The 18,662-nt window shown below is 51.8% G+C and overlaps 1 protein-coding gene across 1 annotated transcript in view; it reads left to right on the plus strand.

Moving 5' to 3' along the window:
* LOC140385709 (carboxy-terminal domain RNA polymerase II polypeptide A small phosphatase 1-like) overlaps positions 1–16,758 on the plus strand; it is a 93,007-nt gene extending 76,249 nt beyond the window's left edge. Inside the window, exons 3-6 of the mRNA XM_072468154.1 lie at positions 246–437; positions 8,044–8,136; positions 10,201–10,386; positions 12,399–16,758. Coding sequence (XP_072324255.1) covers positions 246–437; positions 8,044–8,136; positions 10,201–10,386; positions 12,399–12,524 — 597 coding nt within the window. The 3' untranslated portion in view covers positions 12,525–16,758. The remainder of the gene's footprint in view (positions 1–245; positions 438–8,043; positions 8,137–10,200; positions 10,387–12,398) is intronic.
* Positions 16,759–18,662: the final 1,904 nt, after the last annotated feature.

Raw genomic sequence — 18,662 nt, forward strand, 5'->3', positions numbered from 1 at the left:
TGGCCCCAGGAATAGCCATGCTTTTCCTCGGAATGACTCCCCGGGAATGTTTTACATCCACCTGATGTGATCCCAGTTTGACACCCCATCTGAAACCAGCAGCTCTGGCAGTGCAGCATTCCCTCAGCACTGCACTGGGAATGTCAGCCTGAGTTAACGCGCTCATGCATCTGGAGTGGGACGTGTCCGAGTCCTCGGAAAGGAGCGCGACCGACTGAGTCACGGACAACTATTGGGAGTATCAGGAGGAAATGGGGGGGGAGGGGGGTGGTGGTGGTGGTGAAGGGATGGTGGGGAAGCGGGGGCGGGGGGGGAAGGATGAGGGTTGGAATCAGATTCTCTTCCTTCCTGATTGGATGATACCTTCCTGCCCCCCACAGCCAGTGAACAACGCAGACTTCATTATCCCGGTGGAGATCGATGGCACCATGCACCAGGTGAGAGTGTGTCACTTTGCATGGCAGGAGAGTAAGCAACAGGGATTCCTGGCAAAGGTAGGCAGGGGGATTGGCAAATGCACTGTGGTGCTTATGGCAACCGACATCACCACTCAGGGACCGGGAATAACAATGGACAACCACAGGCAATTTGGGATTGACTACCTGGTGACCACGAAGCTGTTGGATTGTCATAAAGAACCAAACTGGTTATTAGTGTCCCATTCGACAGAATCCCAATGGAACAAACTCCTTCCCATTCATTCCCTCTGTACACAATCCCAATGGACCCAAACTCCTTCCCGTTCACATCCCACTGCACACAATCCCAATGGACCCAAACCCCTTCCCATTCACTCCCACTGTACACAATCCCAATGGACCCAAACTCTTTCCCATTCACTTCCACTGTACCCAATCCCAATGGAGCCAAACCCCTTCCCATTCACTCCCACTGTACACAATCCCAATGGAGCCAAACCCCTTCCCATTTACTCCCACTGTACACAATCCCAATGGACCCCAAACTCTTTCCCATTCACTCCCACTGTACACAATCCCAATGGAGCCGCACCCCTTCCCATTCACTCCCATAGAATCCATAAAATTTCTACAGTGCAGATGGAGGCCATTTGGCCCATCGAGTCTGCACCAACCCTCTGAAGGAACACCCTAACCAGGATCCCACCCGATCCATGTAACCCCACAGAACCTGCACTCTCTGGAAGGGGTAATGTAGTATAGCCAATCCACCTAACCTGCACATTGTTGGACTGTGGGACGAATCAGCACTCGGAGAAACCCACGCAGATACGGGAGAACGTGCAAACCCCACACCGGCGAGGCCAGAATTAAACACGGCTCCCTGGCGCTGTGAGGCAGCAGTGCTAACCACTGCTAACGTGCCAACATTGCACGGAATCCCAATAGAACAACCCCCTTCCCATTCACTCCCATTGTACAGTATCCCAATGGATCCAAATCCCTTCCCATTCACTCCCACTGAACACAACCCCAATGGAGCCAAACCCCTTCCCATTCACTCCCATTGTATAGACTCCCAATGGATCCAAACCTTTTCCTATTCACTGTCACAGTATAGAATCCCAATGGATCCAACCCCCTTCCCATTCTCACACATTCTATATAATCCCATTTGGTCCAAACCCTTCCCATTTATTCCTAATATAGACCCAATTACTCAAACTTTCATCATTGGGCAACCCCCTAATTTCAGGGACTAATTTACTGATGTCACCGTGCACCTCCAATGCAAATGTGAAGGTCAAAATGGTACACAGTATTCCAGAGGTAGACTCTCCAAAACCCTTCACAACTGTGTCAAGACTCCTTCATTCCTATACTGCAATCCTTTACAATAATGGCCAATATGCCATTTACCTTTTATTACGTTGCTTGCTGCACCTGCATTGCCAGTTTCCTGTGTTCCTTGTACAAATACACTTGAGTTTCTCTGATATAAACCTTTCACACCATTTAAATAAAAAATAATTCTGCTTTCCCAATCGCCAAAGGGAATAACCTCACACTTTCCTACATTAAACCCCCATCTCCACCTTGTTGCCCTCTCATCTAACCTGCCTATATCTATCTCTTTGCAGCCTCTCTGTGTCCTCCCCACAACTTCTGTTGCCATCTAACTTGGTATCATCAGCAACGTAGATACGTTGCTCTCTGTATCTTTGTCTCAGATTTTAAATTGATAAACACGGAGACCCCAGCATTGATCCTTGGGGCATGTTATTTGTCACAACAAGGACGTACCGCCGACTTGAACATACCCCGTTTGACCCGACTGTTAACCAGTTCTCTACCCATGCTAATGTGATTCCCAACTCCTATTGTGCGTAATTTTTTAAATGTTGAATGCCTTTTGTAAATCCAAATATATTATAGTAAGAAGTCTTACAACACCAGGTTAAAGTCCAACAGGCTTGTTTCGAATCACTAGCTTTCGGAGCGCAGCTCCTTCATCAGGTGAGTGATTCGAAACAAACCTGTTGGACTTTAACCTGGTGTTGTAAGACTCTTACTGTGCTCACCCCAGTCCAACGCCGGCGTCTCCACATCAAATATGTTATGTTTACTGCACTATGTAAAGAGTTTGGTTTGACCATCAGCAGCCAGAAGAGACACGTCATGTTCCAAGGACGTTGACGCCACCCATCAGCATTGACAATGTAGCGCTGGATGTTGTTGATAGTTTCACATATCTAGACTCCACAATAACCAGCAATCTGTCACTTGATGCTGAAATCAACCACATGAATCACGAACGCTGCAGCTGCTACATCCAAACTGCATAGAGTATGGAATGCCAAACGGAATCTCCCGAGCCTGTGTCCTCAGCTCATTCCTCTGCAATGCTGAGACCTGGACAATATATGCTAGCCAGGTGAAAAGGCTGAATTGTTTCCATCTTTGCTGTCTCCGACATATCGTTGGCATTTCCTGGCAGGACAAGGTCACCAACTCTGTTGGAGATGCTATTTCCATCACCATGCACTCATTGCTGTGTTGAGAGGGTTGTTAAGAAGAAGACGTATGGTGTGTTAGCTTTTGTTGGTAGAGGGATTGAGTTTCGGAGCCATGAGGTCATGTTGCAGCTGGACAAAACTCTGGTGTGGCCCCATTTGGAGTATTGTGTGCAATTCTGGTCGCCGCATTATAGGAAGGATGTGGAAGCATCGGAAAGGGTGCAGAGGAGATTTACCAGAATGTTGCCTGGTATGGAGGGAAGATCTTGTGAGGAAAGGCTGAGGGACTTGAGGCTGTTTTCGTTAGAGAGAAGAAAGTTAAGAGGTGACTTAATTGAGGCATACAAGATGATCAGAGGATTGGATAGGGTGGACAGTGAGAGCCTTTTTCCTCGGATGGTGATGTCCAGCATGAGAGGACATAGCTTTAAATTGAGGGGAGATAGATATAGGACAGATGTCAGAGGTAGGTTCTTTACTCAGAGAGTAAGGGGTGTGGAATGTCCTGCCTGCAACAGTAGTGGACTTGCCAACACTAAGGGCATTCAAATGGTCATTGGATAGACATATGGACGATAAGGGAATATTGTAGATGGGCTTTAGAGTGGTTTCACAGGTCGGCGCAACATCGAGGGCGAAAGGCCTGTACCGCATGGATACCGAGATTTCTCTGCTCATCCACACTGCCAAGAATCTTACCATTAGCCAGTACTCTTTGTCTTCCTGTTATTCCTTCCAAAATGAATCACCTCACACTTTTCTGCATTAAACTCCATTTGCCACCTCTCAGCCCAGCGCTGCAGCTTATCTATGTCCCTCTGTAACTTGTAACATCTTTCCGCACTGTCCACAACTCCACCGACATTAGTGTCATCTGCAAATTTGCTCACCCATCCTTCTACGCCCTCCTCCAGGTCATTTATAAAATGACAAACAGCAGTGGCCCCAAAACAAATCCTTGTGGTACACCACTAGTAACTGGACTCCAGTCTGAACATTTCCCATCAACCACCACCCTTTGTCTTCTTCCAGCTAGCCAATTTCTGATCCAAACTGCTAAATCACCCTGAATCCCATGCCTCCATATTTTCTGCAGTAGCCTACCGTGGGGAATCTTATCAAACGCTTTACTGAAATCCATATACACCACATCAACTGCTTTACCCTCATCCACCTGTTTGGTCACCTTCTCAAAGAACTCAATAAGGTTTGTGAGGCATGACCTACCTTTCACAAAACCGTGTTGACTATCTCTAATCAAATTATTCCTTTCCAGATGATTATACATCCTATCTCTTATAAACCTTTCCAAGATTTTGCCCACAACAGAAGTAAGGCTCACTGGTCTATAGTTACCGGGGTTGTCTCTACTCCCCTACCTGAACAAGGGGGACAACATTTGCTATCTTCCAGTCTTCTGGCACTATTCCTGTAGACAAAGATGACTTAAAGATCAAAGCCAAAGGCTCAGCAATTTCCTCCCTCGCTTCCCAGAGAATCCTAGGATAAATCCCATCCGGCCCAGGGGACTGATCTATTTTCACACTTTCCAGAATTGCTAACACCTCCTCCTCAAGCCCTTCTAGTCTAGTAGCCTGAATCTCAGTATTCTCCTCGACAACATTGTCTTTTTCCTGTGTGAATACTGACGAAAAATATTCATTTAGCACCTCTCCTATCTCCTTGGACTCCAAGCACAACTTCCCACTACTGTCCTTGACTGGCCCTACTCTTACCTTTCTCATTTGTTTATTCCTGACATATCTGTAGAAAGCTTTAGGGTTATCCTTGATCCTACCCGCCAAAGACTTCTCATGTCCCCTCCTGGCTCTTCTTAGCTCTCTCTTTAGGTCCTTCCTAGCTAACTTGTAACTCTCGAGCGCCCTAACTGAACCTTCATGTCTCATCTTTACATAAGCCTCCTTCTTCCTCTTGACAGTGTTTCGACTGCTTTAGTAAACCACGGTTCCCTTGCTCGACCACTTCCTCCTTGCCTGACAGTCCTGGTAGCACCCCTCGTAAATCTCTTCTGCACTCTTTCTAGTTTTCTTCCTGCCTGTTCCTCATATCCCTTTAATCTGTTTCTTTCCCCAGAAATATATCTATCTCCTTCTCAAAACCATATCATGATTTGGGCTCCACCGCACTGTGGGGGCAGCGAGTTCCACAAATTCATCACCCTCTGCGAGAAGCAGTTCCTCCTCATCTCAGTTCTAAATCTACCGCCTCTCAACCTATATCCGTGACCTCTCGTTCTAGATTGCCCCACAAGAGGGAACGCTTGGGGCGGGATTCACCATTCCCCGACGACGATTTCCTTTTGATGCAGAAATTGGGGGCGGCGCGTGTTAGACACAGGTGTTGTATACTCCGCGCCCCCCCCCCCCCCGAAATGGCGTCATGGCGCACACCTTTCAGCGGCGTCAATGCGTCACCGGAAGGCCCTCCCCCGATGCTCCGCCCCCGATGGGCCGAGTTCCCGACCGCGCGGGGGTCGTGTGGTCTCAGTGGTCAGGAACCCGGCGTGGCGGCTGCGGACTATGTCGAGCGCTGCCACTGTCAGGCAGGGGCCATGCTGCCGGCCAGGGGGGAGGGCTGGGGGATGGCGCTATCTGGCAGGTTGGGTCCGCGCACGGCCAGCGCAGTCTTGTACGGCGCGCCCGCTGCAGGTCGCCGCCCTGCGCACGCGTGGCCACGGAGCCGGCCATTCTCCAGCCGGTTTTATCGTGGGCGCCGGGAGTTTTATGCGGCACGGTTCCTAGCCCCTCACCGTCGCAGGATCCTCCGCACCTAGGCTCAAAAATGGTCAATCCAGCCCTTGGCCTATGTTTACTTTATCAAACCCTTTTAGTATTTTACATCCCTTGATCGGATCCCCTCTCATCCTTCTAAACACCAGCTAGCATACGCCCAAACATCTCTCCTCGTACATCAACCCATTCAATGGCAGAGACTGTCGTTGGGATGGGAGTGGGGCAACACGGGGTGATGTTGAACACCGAGTTAACCAGCACAGCACAAACCATTGTCTCACTACATGGGGGGCTGCCTCTGAGATTCCCCATTACCTGCCCGAAAAGTTGCACCTTTTAGTTACATTTATCAAACAGGATGTCCCTTTTGTAAAACTGTGCTGACTTGTTCTCGTCATATAAAACTTTTCGAAGTGCTTTGTGAAGACTTCCTGAATAGATTCTGGCATTTTCCCAGTGAGTGATGTCAGGCTAACTGTCCTGTACGTCACTGATTTCCCCCCCCCCCCCCCCCCCCCCCACTTCCTTTCTTCAATCGCGGCTTAACTACTGGAACCGTTCCAGAATTTAGGCAATTGCAAAGTCACAGCCAGAACCGCTGTCTCTTACAGAATCCTCGGACACGAGGGGTTTAGAATCCTTGCAGAGCAGAAGGAGGCCCATCAAGGCTGCACCGACCCTTCGAAAGAGCTCCCGACCCAGAACCACGCCCTAACCCCATAACCACACTTTTTGGACACTTAAGGGGCAATTTAGCATGACCAATCCACCTAACCTGCACCTCTTTGGACTGTGGGAGGAACCGGAGCTCCCGGAGGAAAGCCACGCAGGCGCGGGGAGAACGTGCAAACTCCACACACATTAACCTGAGGTTGGAGTTGAACCTTGGTCCCTGGCGCTGTGAGGCAGCAGTGCTAACCACTGTGCTACCGTGCCTCCCACAGCATTTGGGCCCCATTAGTTCCACTCATTGAATGGCGGAGCGGGCTCGAGGGGCCAGATGGCCTCCTCCTGCTCCTAGTTCTTATGTTCTTGTACATTTTCTGGTATTAATGATAAAGATCCTCAATCTCCTTCGTCACTTAGCTACTCTCTGGTATGTCTTTGTATGTTCCGCTCCGAAGTCAGACCACAATATGTTTTATGTTCCTAATGAGACCCCATGCAACGCCAGTGGTGCTCAGAAAATGTGTGGTGGAGGAAGGGAAACGCGCTGCATTGTGGCCACGCAAGGTTCTAGATCTCCCAAGGGCCACCATCATATCAACCTTTCATGTGACATTGCTCGCTGGGAAATTCAAACCGAACGGCTGCCGGACAATTACTGAGGGAGCTGGGGCGAGGAGTCGGTGTTCCACGACCCAGCCTTCACGCAAACGATTGGAGTCCAACCGGGAGAGGCTCTGATCTTCGACTGCGTAAACTTCATCATCGGCTGGAGCTGTGCTGAGGCTGTGACTTGATTCAAGTAATCCAGGATAGGCTGTTCAGTGAAACTCTGGCCTGTCCTTGACTACTTGGCTCTGGAGGCAGCCATGCCCATCGCCCTCGACCGGATCGTCGCATTGCTACTGCTACTGAGTGACCATGGCCAGTGTGAGAGCAACTCCACGTGATGTCTCATTGCTACAGTCTGAATGTGTATCAATGCTAACCTGATCTAAACACTGAACCAAATCCCCAACCCATTCACCTGTAACATACAGAGGTCCTCCATTCGAATGCTTTCGCCAGAATCGTCTGCCCCAAATCTTCCTCCGTCTTTTTTGTTACTTCCTCCCTCTTTCCTTCATTATTATCCTCTTCCACTATCCCCTCTTCCTCTTATCCACCTACATCTCCGTTTTCACTTTTATCTCTCGCCGCTCCCGTTTGCGTTCTCCCCTCTAGCTCTCTCATCCTCTTTCCTCTCTTCCCGGTAATTTGTTATACAGTCATGACTATTACAGTCTGCAGGTGGCCATTCAGCCCCTCGCACCTGTGCTAGCTCTACAGTTGGAAGAATCTTTATTGGTGTCACAATAGGCTTACGTTAACACTGCAATGAAGTTACTGTGAAAAGCCCCCTAGTCGCCACACTCCGACACCTGTTCGGGTACACTGAGGGAGAATTCAGAATGTCCAATTCACCTAACAAGCACGTCTTTCGGGACTTGTGGGAGGAAACCGGAGCACCCGAGGAAACCCACGCACACACGGGGAGAACGTGCAGACTCCGCACAGACAGTGACCCAAGCCGGGAACCGAACCTGGGACCCTGGCGCTGTGAAGCAACAGTGCTACCCACTGTGCTACCGTGCTTGTGTATTGATCTCTCTGCTCCCTTAGCCTCATCGGTGCCCTCCTGTATTTCAGGTATACGTCTTGAAGAGGCCTCACGTGGACGTGTTTTTAAAGAGAATGGGCGAGCTCTTTGAGTGCGTGCTGTTCACAGCTAGCCTGTCCAAGGTGAGGTCCTTTCCCAGAGCCAGTCCTCTTTGTCAGTCGCACACTCTGACACCGAACGCCCCGGTCCCTCGAGGTGCAAGATCCCATCTTCAGATTGGGATTGTTTTACTATGGGCTCAGGGTTGGGGAATCTTTATACGCTTTGAACAGCAACCAATGGCATGGGTAGAGGATTGGCTGACTGGCAGAAGGCAGAGAGTGGGGATAAAGGGGTCTTTTTCAGGATGGCAGCCGGTGACTAGTGGTGTGCCTCAGGGGTCTGTGCTGGGACCACAACTTTTCAGAATATACATTAATATACATTAAGGCACTGTGACTACGTTTGCAGATGGTACAAAGATATTTAATTGGATTTTGTTATTGTCACATGCACCGAGCTACAGTGAAAAGTATTTTTCTGCGAGCAGCTCAACAGATTATTAAGTACATGAGAAGAAAAGGGAATAAAAGAAAATACATAATAGGGCAACACAACATATACAATGTAACTACATAAGCATTGGCATCGGATGAAGCATACAGGGTGCAGTGTTAATCGGGTCAGTCCATAAGAGGGTCATTTAGGAGTCTGGTGACAGCGGGAAGAAGCTGTTTTTGAGTCTGTTCGTGCGTGTTCTCAGACTTCTGTATCTCCTGCCCGATGGAAGAAGTTGGAAAAGTGAGTAAGCCGGGTGGGAGGGGTCTTTGATTATGCTGCCCGCTTTCCCCAGGCAGCGGGAGGTGTAGATGGAGTCAATGGATGGGAGGCAGGTTCGTGTGATGGACTGGGCGGTGTTCACGACTCTCTGAAGTTTCTTGCGGTCCTGGGCCGAGCAGTTGCCATACCAGGCTGTGATGCAGCCAGATAGGATGCTTTCTATGGTGCATCTGTAAAAGTTGGTAGTAGGCAGTATTGAGGAAGCAGGGGGGCTGCAGAAGGACTTGGACAGGCTAGGAGAGTGGGCAAAGAAGTGGCAGATAGAATACAATGTGGACAAGTGTGAGGTTATGCACTTTGGAAGGAGAGATGGAGGTATTGACTATTTTCTAAATGGGGAAATGCTTAGGAAATCAGGGGCAGGAAGGGACTTGGGAGTCCTTGTTCACGATTCTCTTAAGGTTAACATGCAGGTTCAGTCGGCAGTTAGGAAGGCAAATGCAATGTTAGCTTTCATGTCAAGAGGGCTGGAATACAAGACCAGGGATGTACTGCTGAGGCTGTATAAGGCTCTGGTCAGACCCCATTTGGAGTATTGTGAGCAGTTTTGGGCCCCGTATCTAAGGAAGGATGCGCTGGCCTTGGAAAGGGTCCAGAGGAGGTTCACAAGAATGATCCCTGGAATGAAGAGCTTGTCGTATGAGGAACGGTTGAGGACTCTGGGTCTGTACTCTTTGGAGTTTAGAAGGATGAGGGGGGATCTTATTGAAACTTACAGGATACTGCGAGGCCTGGATAGAGTGGACGTGGAGAGGATGTTTCCACTTGTAGGAGAAACTGGAAGCAGAGGACACCATTTCAGACTAAAGGGACGATCCTTTAAAACAGAGATGAGGAGGAATTCCTTCAGCCAGAGGGTGGTGAATCTGTGGAACTCTTTGCCGCAGAAGGCTGTGGAGGTCAAATCACTGAGTGTCTTTAAGCCTAACCAGTGACGGCCACATCCTGTAAATGAATAAAAAAAGGACAGGTGATCAAAAGATTGGTCAAGAAGGTAGATTTGAAGTGTCTTAAAGGAGGAGAGGGTGGGGTGGAGAGGTTTTGATAGGGAATTCCAGAGCTTGAGGCCCAGGCAGCAGAAGACGGGTCTACCAATGGTGCAGTGGTGGAAATCCGGATGCTGAGGAATTGGGGGACACACACAGGTATCAAGAGGGTTTGGGGGCCCGGTGGAGGTTACAGAGATGGGGGGGGGAGGGATTTGTAAACCAGGATGAGAACGGAGGTAGGGCGCAAGGAGTGATGGACGAATTGGACTTTGAGCGAGTTAGGATACGAGCTTGGGAGAGTTTTTGAGTAGAATGACTTCCTCGCCTTTTCTTTGATCACTGGCCCAATGCTGACCCCAGTTCCCATTGCTTTTACAGTACGCTGATCCTGTAGCCGATCTCCTGGACAAGCGGGGAGCTTTCCGCTCCCGCCTCTTTCGTGAATCATGCGTCTTCCACCAAGGCAATTATGTCAAGGATCTCAGCCGGCTGGGACGGGACTTGGACCAGCTCATCATCATTGACAACTCGCCTGCCTCCTATGTCTTCCATCCACACAATGCTGTACGTAACCAGTCACGGGTTCCCAGTCCGTCCCTCGCACAACCTGTGTGCTCGGTGTTTGATTGCTTTTAACGGGGGGGGCTCTCGGTAACGAACATGGGAACAGGAGTAGGCCATTCAGTCCATCAAGCCTGCTCCGCTATTCGGTTTAGCATCTACCCCAGGACCACTATCCCTCGCGCTCTCCATGCCCCCTGATGTCCGTAGTCTCCGTCTATATTTCAGTGACCCGAGCACCCGCTGGGGGGGCAGAATACCAAATGTTCACCACCCTCTGAGTGAAGAGATTCCTCCTCGCCTCCGGTTTGAATGGCCGACCACTTATTCTACGACTTTGTCCCCATGTTCTCGGCTCACTGGTCAGGGGAAACATCCCCCCCCATCACGCCCTGTGCGAATTTACACCCTGTAGGAATGCATCGCGCTCAACCCCCAATACACAATCAAACTTAATACGGCCCCTTGGTAGTTTCCTTTGCATTGGATCATCACACTGTCCAGTCCAGAGGCTAATGATCTGGGAACATGGGTTCAAATCCCACCAGGGCAACTGGTGGTATTTAAATTCAGTTGATACTCTAAAATTGAAAAGCTGGCCTAGTCGCATTACTACCATGGATTGTCATTTACCCTTTAGAGAAGAGAAGGGACTCTGTCGCCCTTGCCCCATCGGGCCTACATGTGACTCCAAACCCACAGCAATATGAAATGAAGATCGACATCGTCCCTGAGGACCACAAGCTGCTCTTCCCCCTTTGAGGGGGTGGGGGGGGTGAGCTGACTGGTGGCGATTTAACCCGAGGGTCACCACACCTCAGGCGAGGGGCAAGGTTGAGAAGGCGGGGCCTTCACGAATAACCTCAGCCGGGTCGGGAATTGAACCCGCGATGCTGGCATCACGGAACCAGCCGTCCATCCAACTGAGCTAAACCGATCCCCGCGAGGATCAGCAATGTGGTTCACCCTGAACCGCCGCTCTGAAATGGTCGGGCAAGCCACTCCGTTCAAGGCAATTAGGGGTGGGCAGCAAATGCTGACCCAGCCACGCCCACATCCCACAAAAGGGGCAGCACGGTAGCATAGTGGCTAGCACTGTGGCTTCACAGCGCCAGGGTCCCAGGTTCGATTCCCGGCTTGGGTCACTGTCTGTGCGGAGTCTGCACGTCCTCCCCGTGTGTGCGTGGGTTTCCTCCGGGCGCTCCGGTTTCCACCCACAGTCCAAAGACGTGCAGGTTAGGTGGATTGGCCGTGATAAATTGCCCGTCGTGTCTAAAAAGGTTAGGAGGGGTTATTGGGTTAAGGGGATAGGGTGGAAGTGAGGGCTTAAAGTGGGTCGGTGCAGACTCGATGGGCTGAATGGCCTCCTTCTGCACACTGTTCTATGAAAGAATAAATGAAAAATAAAAGTTTACACGAGCATTGCTATTGCAACTTTCAGAAGTTGCAAGGAAATGTACAAAAGAAAGACTTTCATTTCTATAGAATCCCTACAGTGCAGAAGGAGGCCATTCGGTCCTTCGAGTCTGCACCGACCCTCCAGAAGAGCACCCTACCCAGGCCCACTCCCCACCCTCTCCCCGTAACCCCACCTACTGCACGTCCCTGGACACTAAGGAGCAATTTAGCGTGGCCGATCCACCTAACCCTAACCTGCACATCTTTGGCCTGTGGGAGGAAACCGGAGCACCCGGAGGAAACCCCACGCACACACTGGGAGAACGTGCAGACTCCGCACAGACAGTGACCCGAGGCCGGAATTGAACCCGTTTCCCTGGCACTGAGGCGGCAGTGCTAACCACTGTGGCACCGTGTCAGTAGAGCCCCTTTGATTGTGGAGGGGCAAGAAACCAAAACTGGGGGAAGTGCTGAGATCTTTACGTGAGGGCTTGAGTGGACTACACAGTGTGAGTGAGCGAGTGGGGAGCGGTCGAGCAGCATTCTGGGCATTTCTAATGTATTGTTTCTTCTAACCCCCCCCCCCCCCCCCCCCCCCCCCCCCCCCCCCCGCACAGGTGCCCATTGCTTCCTGGTTTGATGACATGTCTGACACGGAACTGCTGGACCTGATCCCTTTCTTTGAGAGACTCTCGATGGAGGAGAACATTTTCACATTACTGCAGGAGCATCACTGTAGCTAACACTGAGTCAGGCGGAGACTGAATGGGGTTGCGGAGTCCCCCCCCGCCCCCAACACCCTACCCCAGAAGGAGGCGGGCCTCCCGGCCAAGCCATGATTTCTCTCACCGCTGTGCCTTATCTTCATCGAGAGGGGGTCACGGCAAGGACTGCGCGCCCGCCCGAGGAGGTGCAACACGCAATGACTGACCGATCAAGCCTCACGGCACTTAACGGAAATCAGGGGCGGCCCCTTCCACCCTTAGGATACATTGCGCTCTGCTCCTTCTTTCCATGGATTGGAATCTGGATATTGGATCTTGTGCATTGCGGGGGTGGGCAGGTGCTGATGGTTTGCAGCAGTGAAGGTGGTGGGTGGAGGGAAGGCAATCCCATCTGTTGGCTCGGTTGTCCTTCTCTCCTCTAACCCCCAGCCCCCTGGCTGGATGCCCCGTGAGGGTGGGGATTGAGTCAGCTGCGAAGCCTTCCGTAGTCGAACAGCCGGCAGCCATGCTGGCGGGCGATTGGCGGAGCAGTGAGAGTTGGAGGCTGCGGGCGACGACTGATTAAGGAAAGAAAACTGAATCAATGTAACTTGGTATGAAACGAAAAGAGGCCAAAGGGAAGCATTGTCTTGCCGACCCGACCCGAGTTTTATAACGTGCGTTTGGGATGGAGGGTCTGGGGGGCGGGGCGGGGCTCCTGCTTCCTCCTGTTTGCAGAGGGGGGTGGGTAATAAAGAGCACGACGATGCCGAGGACCAATGTCACTGGACTCCTTCCAGCCCCCCCCCCCCCCCCAATCCCAGGACCACCTCACCCCTACCCACCCACCCACAATTCCAGCTGGTGTCTCAAGGTCTGAGGTGGCAGGAGGTGGTGTGGGGGAGGAGAAGGACAGTTTTGCAGCCCTGTGGTGGCGGGTGGGATGGGAGGGGGGGCCGTTACCAGGTGTGCTGAAGGGTGTGTATGTGTGTTTTGCTGGCCGATTTTGCGAGGAACAGAGTCCTGGGATTAGCATCAGGGTTTCTCATGCGCGTACTGTCAGGCTGCCCTGTCTCCTGGGGGCCTAGCCCGCCCCCACCTCCCCACTCAGATCAGTTGTATTTTTATTAATGGACAATGAAATCCTCTGGCAGCTTCCTATAGAAACTGGGTGGGGGGGGGTCTGTGAAGAGAGCCTGCGAAATACAACCTCAGGAACACTCTTATCCATCAAAGCATGGGATTCAGGTCCCCTGGAATTCAAAGGAATCCCATTTTCCCCCCTCTTTTCCCCTCCCAATGCCCCCCTACCCATACTGGAGTGAGAGGGGAGGAAGTGACGGCCCCTCCCTTACCTCGGCTTCCGAAAGATTGCAAAGAATATCCAGCACAAAAAAACCCCAGGCCATTTTGTTCCACCTGGCCCATGTGGGACTGCTCCCAGCACGTTCAGCTCACCTTGTCAGCCGATCCGACCTCTCGATTCCCTTCACCTTCTCGTCTAGCTTTCCCGAATCTGCATCGATGCTGTTTACCTCAAACACTCCCTGTGGGAGCGACTTCCACATTCTCCCACTCTCTCTCTGGGTAGAGATTTCTCCTGAATTCCTGATTGGATTTATCAGTGACTGTCATATATTATTGACCCCCCCCTAGTTCTAGCCTCCTCCCCATAATTGGAAAAAGCTCTACTTCTGCAATCACATGGACTACTTTCCTTACACTAAGGCGCTTGACGGGATCGTGGGGAAAGCGAGGCGGGGATGCAGTGTCCGGAGATTCCTGCAGTAACCGCGCAAAATTATTGCCAATTTAATCATTTAAAAATTATTACATTTAACAAATGAAATTTAATTTAATTGATTATTAAATTACTTAATTTAATCGTTTACAATTTAATTCAAGTTAATAATTGAATGTAATTCGACGTAATAATTAGCTGGAATGTGATTGAGGTGCTGTGACATGTCAGGAGTACGAGGATTATTTTGGTGGTTGTTGGTGTGGGGGAGTACGCCTGCGTTGGGGTCGCAGGGTCACACCGAGGCCTGGCTGCCCCGTGGGGAGTGGGTTTCGAACTCGCCTGCTTCCGAGGTCTCCTTGTTCCGTTCAGTGGCTAGGATTCCCTGCTGGTTCCCACCGCCGCCATGTCGCTGAGCTTCGCTGAACTGGGGGCTTCCCCCCACCCCCCCGGAGCGGCTGCGCTTCCCTCCCCGGGTGGGCCGGGAAATCTGGCGCAATTCCCCCCCCCCCCCCCCCCCGTATCTCCGAGTCTGCCTGGGCCAGGCGCTGGGCTGCAGTTTACTCACGGGCCTGTGCGACTGCAATTTGTCGCGGCACTTGTGGGTGGGTGAGGGACAGTGACCCTAGACAGGGTGCACACCCGCTCTAATATCTGTGCGCTCACACTCGTGTCCTTGAGCGCTCACACTCGTGTCCTTGTGCGCTCACACTCGTGTCCTTGTGCGCTCACACTCGTGTCCTTGTGCGCTCACACTCGTGTCCTTGTGCGCTCACACTCGTGTCCTTGTGCGCTCACACTCGCGTCCTTGTGCGCTCACACTCGCGTCCTTGAGCGCTCACACTCGCGTCCTTGTGCGCTCACACTCGCGTCCTTGTGCGCTCACACTCGCGTCCTTGTGCGCTCACACTCGCGTCCTTGTGCGCTCACACTCGCGTCCTTGTGCGCTTACACTCGCGTCCTTGTGCGCGCACACTCGCGTCCTTGTGCGCTCACACTCGCGTCCTTGTGCGCTCACACTCGCGTCGATGTGCGCTCACACTCGCGTCCTTGTGCGCTCACACTCGCGTCCTTGTGCGCTCACACTCGCGTCCTTGTGCGCTCACACTCGCGTCCTTGTGCGCTCACACTCGCGTCCTTGTGCGTTGCAGTCCGGTGAGAGTGAAATGCTTTCTGGGTGAAGGAGGAGCAGAGTATTTTTGGAGGATGGGGCGATGCATTTATTTTGACCAGCAGTGCTTTGGGGGTGGAGGCTTGAGGGGGGGGGGGTGGTGTCCATTCTTTCCCTGGACCTCAATGGCACCTCATCAGGGATCAGGCGAATAAGCTTCATTGGTCCAAACGGTATTCCGAAGGAGTTTGGGAAGGAGTGGTGAGGATGAAAACTCCGCAAGCTCCTCCTCCTCCGCCAGGCAGCGGTTTGATATTCGGAGCCCGTTTCAGTGGGTTCCTGACGTGAATGCCAACTACCCCAGGCCAGAGACCGACCCTGCAGGCGTTTTCACACGTGGAGCGATATCCGAGACGTGTGAGCAAGAGGGGAATATTTACTATCATTTCTTATTTTGTCGAATTTGTGATTTGCTTTGGGGTGGACCATTACTCACAGGGGGTGCCACCACAGTTGACAGTGACGTGTCTGCGCACGTGTCGAAGTGCCGCACACACACACGCACACACGCGCGTGTGCGCCATGGGGGTGTGGTTTTATAAGTGACTTTATACAGTGGGTCCACCTTCACATTATGGGATGGCCATTTGCAAAAAGCCAATTCCGCGACAGCACACGGCAGGGAGTGTGCGATCGGGCTCATGGCTGTAGGTTAACCTCCCACCTCGGGAGAGGGGCGCGCCCCAGCTTCGGAAAGGTCGAAGCAGTCGTTCTCATCCCTGCCTGTCTCGTTTGGTCCTGCTTGCAAGCTTAAAGGGCCCCGGGTTCAGATTTGCTGCAGGCTATCTCTCTCCCTGGATTTGGAGGGGGGGGTTGGGCTGGGGTTGAGTATGGGGGCGAGTGGAGGTCGAGGTCGGGACCAGGCTCCGAATGTGTCTCCCTCACTCCAGAGTGGGGCAGTTTGCTGGATTGGCAGATGGCCACAGGAAGGGTCATGCTATCCTGTCAGGAGTCTGCACTTTTCCAGAGAGATGGTGAGGAAATTGTCAGGTGGTTTTACTGGTCAGTGGGGGGGGGGGGGGGGGGCTGAGTAATGTTGTCTGCTGTCCCCGGAGCGCTGTGTTAACATCTTTCTCTCCCCTCTTCGCCCCATCGCCTGCCAAGCGAGCCCTCCTTCAGCATTGCCCCTGGGTCCAAACCCATCCACGCAAGTGCCTGCATTAACATCCTCTCTGACCATTCATGGGGGAGGGGGGGGCGGGTTCCCATGCCCTGGAGTGACAGAGACATCTGCAGCCTGATTGGGTGCTGTCCCTCTGCAATTCCAGCTGCCTCCACTCGTGTGCAGAGCTAATCTTGCCTTGAAATAGATCAAGTGCCTTCTATTAAAATGTAATTAAAGATTTTAATACATTCGAAAATGGGAGTTGGTATATTAATTCTGTGCCTGTTTTTGTGTCTGAATGCTCTGTGGTCCGTGATTTGGGAGATGAATTTTCTGGTTTCAGGTTTGAGCTCACAGGGCAGGCTTGCTGAGAAATGGGCTGGTTTTGGGTTGAAAAACCTTTATTCCTCTCTCTCTCTCTCTCTCTCTCTCTCTCTCTGAAAGTAAAAAGCTTTCTTTACGCTTTTTGATAACCAGTCCGATTTGTGTTTTCGAAATTAGAGACTCCCGCTTGTTTCCCTGTAGGGATTGGTGGTACCTTGGTAAGGTGCTGTTGTGCTAGAACCTACCTCGATTCTTTATGTCGAGGCACCTCCCCAATGATCTGCTCTGGTGACTGTTTACTATTACGACCCCAGACCAGACCCCCCAACAGTGGCTAGGATGCCAATCAGAAACCCCAATATTTTATTTTAATTTGTAAGACTGAGAGGAAAGGATACCTCCCTCCCGGAATGACTTCACACACAAATAGGGATGTGGTATATTAAAACAAACTTTATTACTACCACAGGATTAAAGTAGCTTTAACATCATACAAGAAAATAGCTTACAATTGCCCAGTTAGACAATGTAACAATAACTCCTAACTGCTATCTTAATCTCCACTCAAGCAAAACCCATCTCTGGTCAAAATCCGCTTTTAATTAGTTAGCCAACCCAGGAATACTTGTTGTAAAGAGATGTCTTGGATAAACCGCCATGACAGAAAGATCCTTCAGGAACCAGCTTGCAGATCCTTGCCTGTGTCACTATTTAATCTACCAGCCTTTTCAGAAATTGCTGTTCTGTTCACGGGCAAAGTCTTTTTAATGAAACTGTTGTGAGGATAAAACTGCTTGGGCGGGGTTCTCCGTTCTCCAACGTCGAAATCGCGTTCGGCTATCAGCCGGAGATTTCCCGTTGGTGCCGAAATCGGGGGCAGCGTTGCTTTTGCGATGTTTTCCGCCCCCCCCACCAAGAACAGCGTACTTGCAGAGTACACCACGCCCCCTTTGTACGGCCTCAGGAAGTCACCTGAGGCCCTCCCCCGACCCCCCGATGCTCTCTTCCCCCCCCCTCCCCCCCATGGGCCGAGTTCCCGATGGTGTGGGTCACTCACGCTATTTATTTTTGTGAACCCGGCGTGGCGGGTTTGGACTGAGTCCAGCACCGGCACGGTCGGTGCGGGGGGGGGGGGGGGAGCCGATCCCCGGGCAGGGGTGTGGGGGGTGGTCCGGGGGGTGTAGGGGGAACTATTTGGCAGGCCGGGTCTGCAAGGAGCAGATGTTGCACGCGGCAGGACGCTGCAGGCGCGGCGACGGACTGAGCCATTCTCCACCCGTACCATCAGCTAAAGCCAGGGGCCTGCTAGCCCCCCACCAGACGGAGGATCGGTGCAGCTTTTGCGCCATTTATTTGGACGTAAAACGCCACTGTTCCCACGCTGGCGTCCGCACATAGTCTCCCAAACGGAGAATCCAGTCCCTGGTCTGGCCACGTCAAATCTTTAACTGAATTGAAACTCAACACCTTCAGCCCCCAGCTCCTCCCATTAACGACATCATCCTACGAAAGCTAAATACAATGGGTAGGATTCTCCGTTGGCCAATGCGAAATCGCGAAACGTGATTGGGCGGCACGGTAGCACAGTGGTTAGCCCTGTTGCTTCACAGCTCCAGGGTCCCGGGTTCGATTCCCGGCTTGGGTCACTGTCTGTGCGGAGTCTGCACGTTCTCCCCGTGTCTGCGTGGGTTTCCTCCGGGTGCTCCAGTTTCCTCCCACAGTCCAAAGATGTGCAGGTTAGATGGATTGGCCATGATAAATTGCCCTTAGTGTCCAAAATTGCCCTTAGTGTCCAAAAAAGGTTTAGGTGGGGTTACTGGTTTATGGGGATAGGGT

The sequence above is a fragment of the Scyliorhinus torazame genome, chromosome 2, assembly GCF_047496885.1.
Source record: "Scyliorhinus torazame isolate Kashiwa2021f chromosome 2, sScyTor2.1, whole genome shotgun sequence".
NCBI classification, from domain to species: domain Eukaryota; kingdom Metazoa; phylum Chordata; class Chondrichthyes; order Carcharhiniformes; family Scyliorhinidae; genus Scyliorhinus; species Scyliorhinus torazame.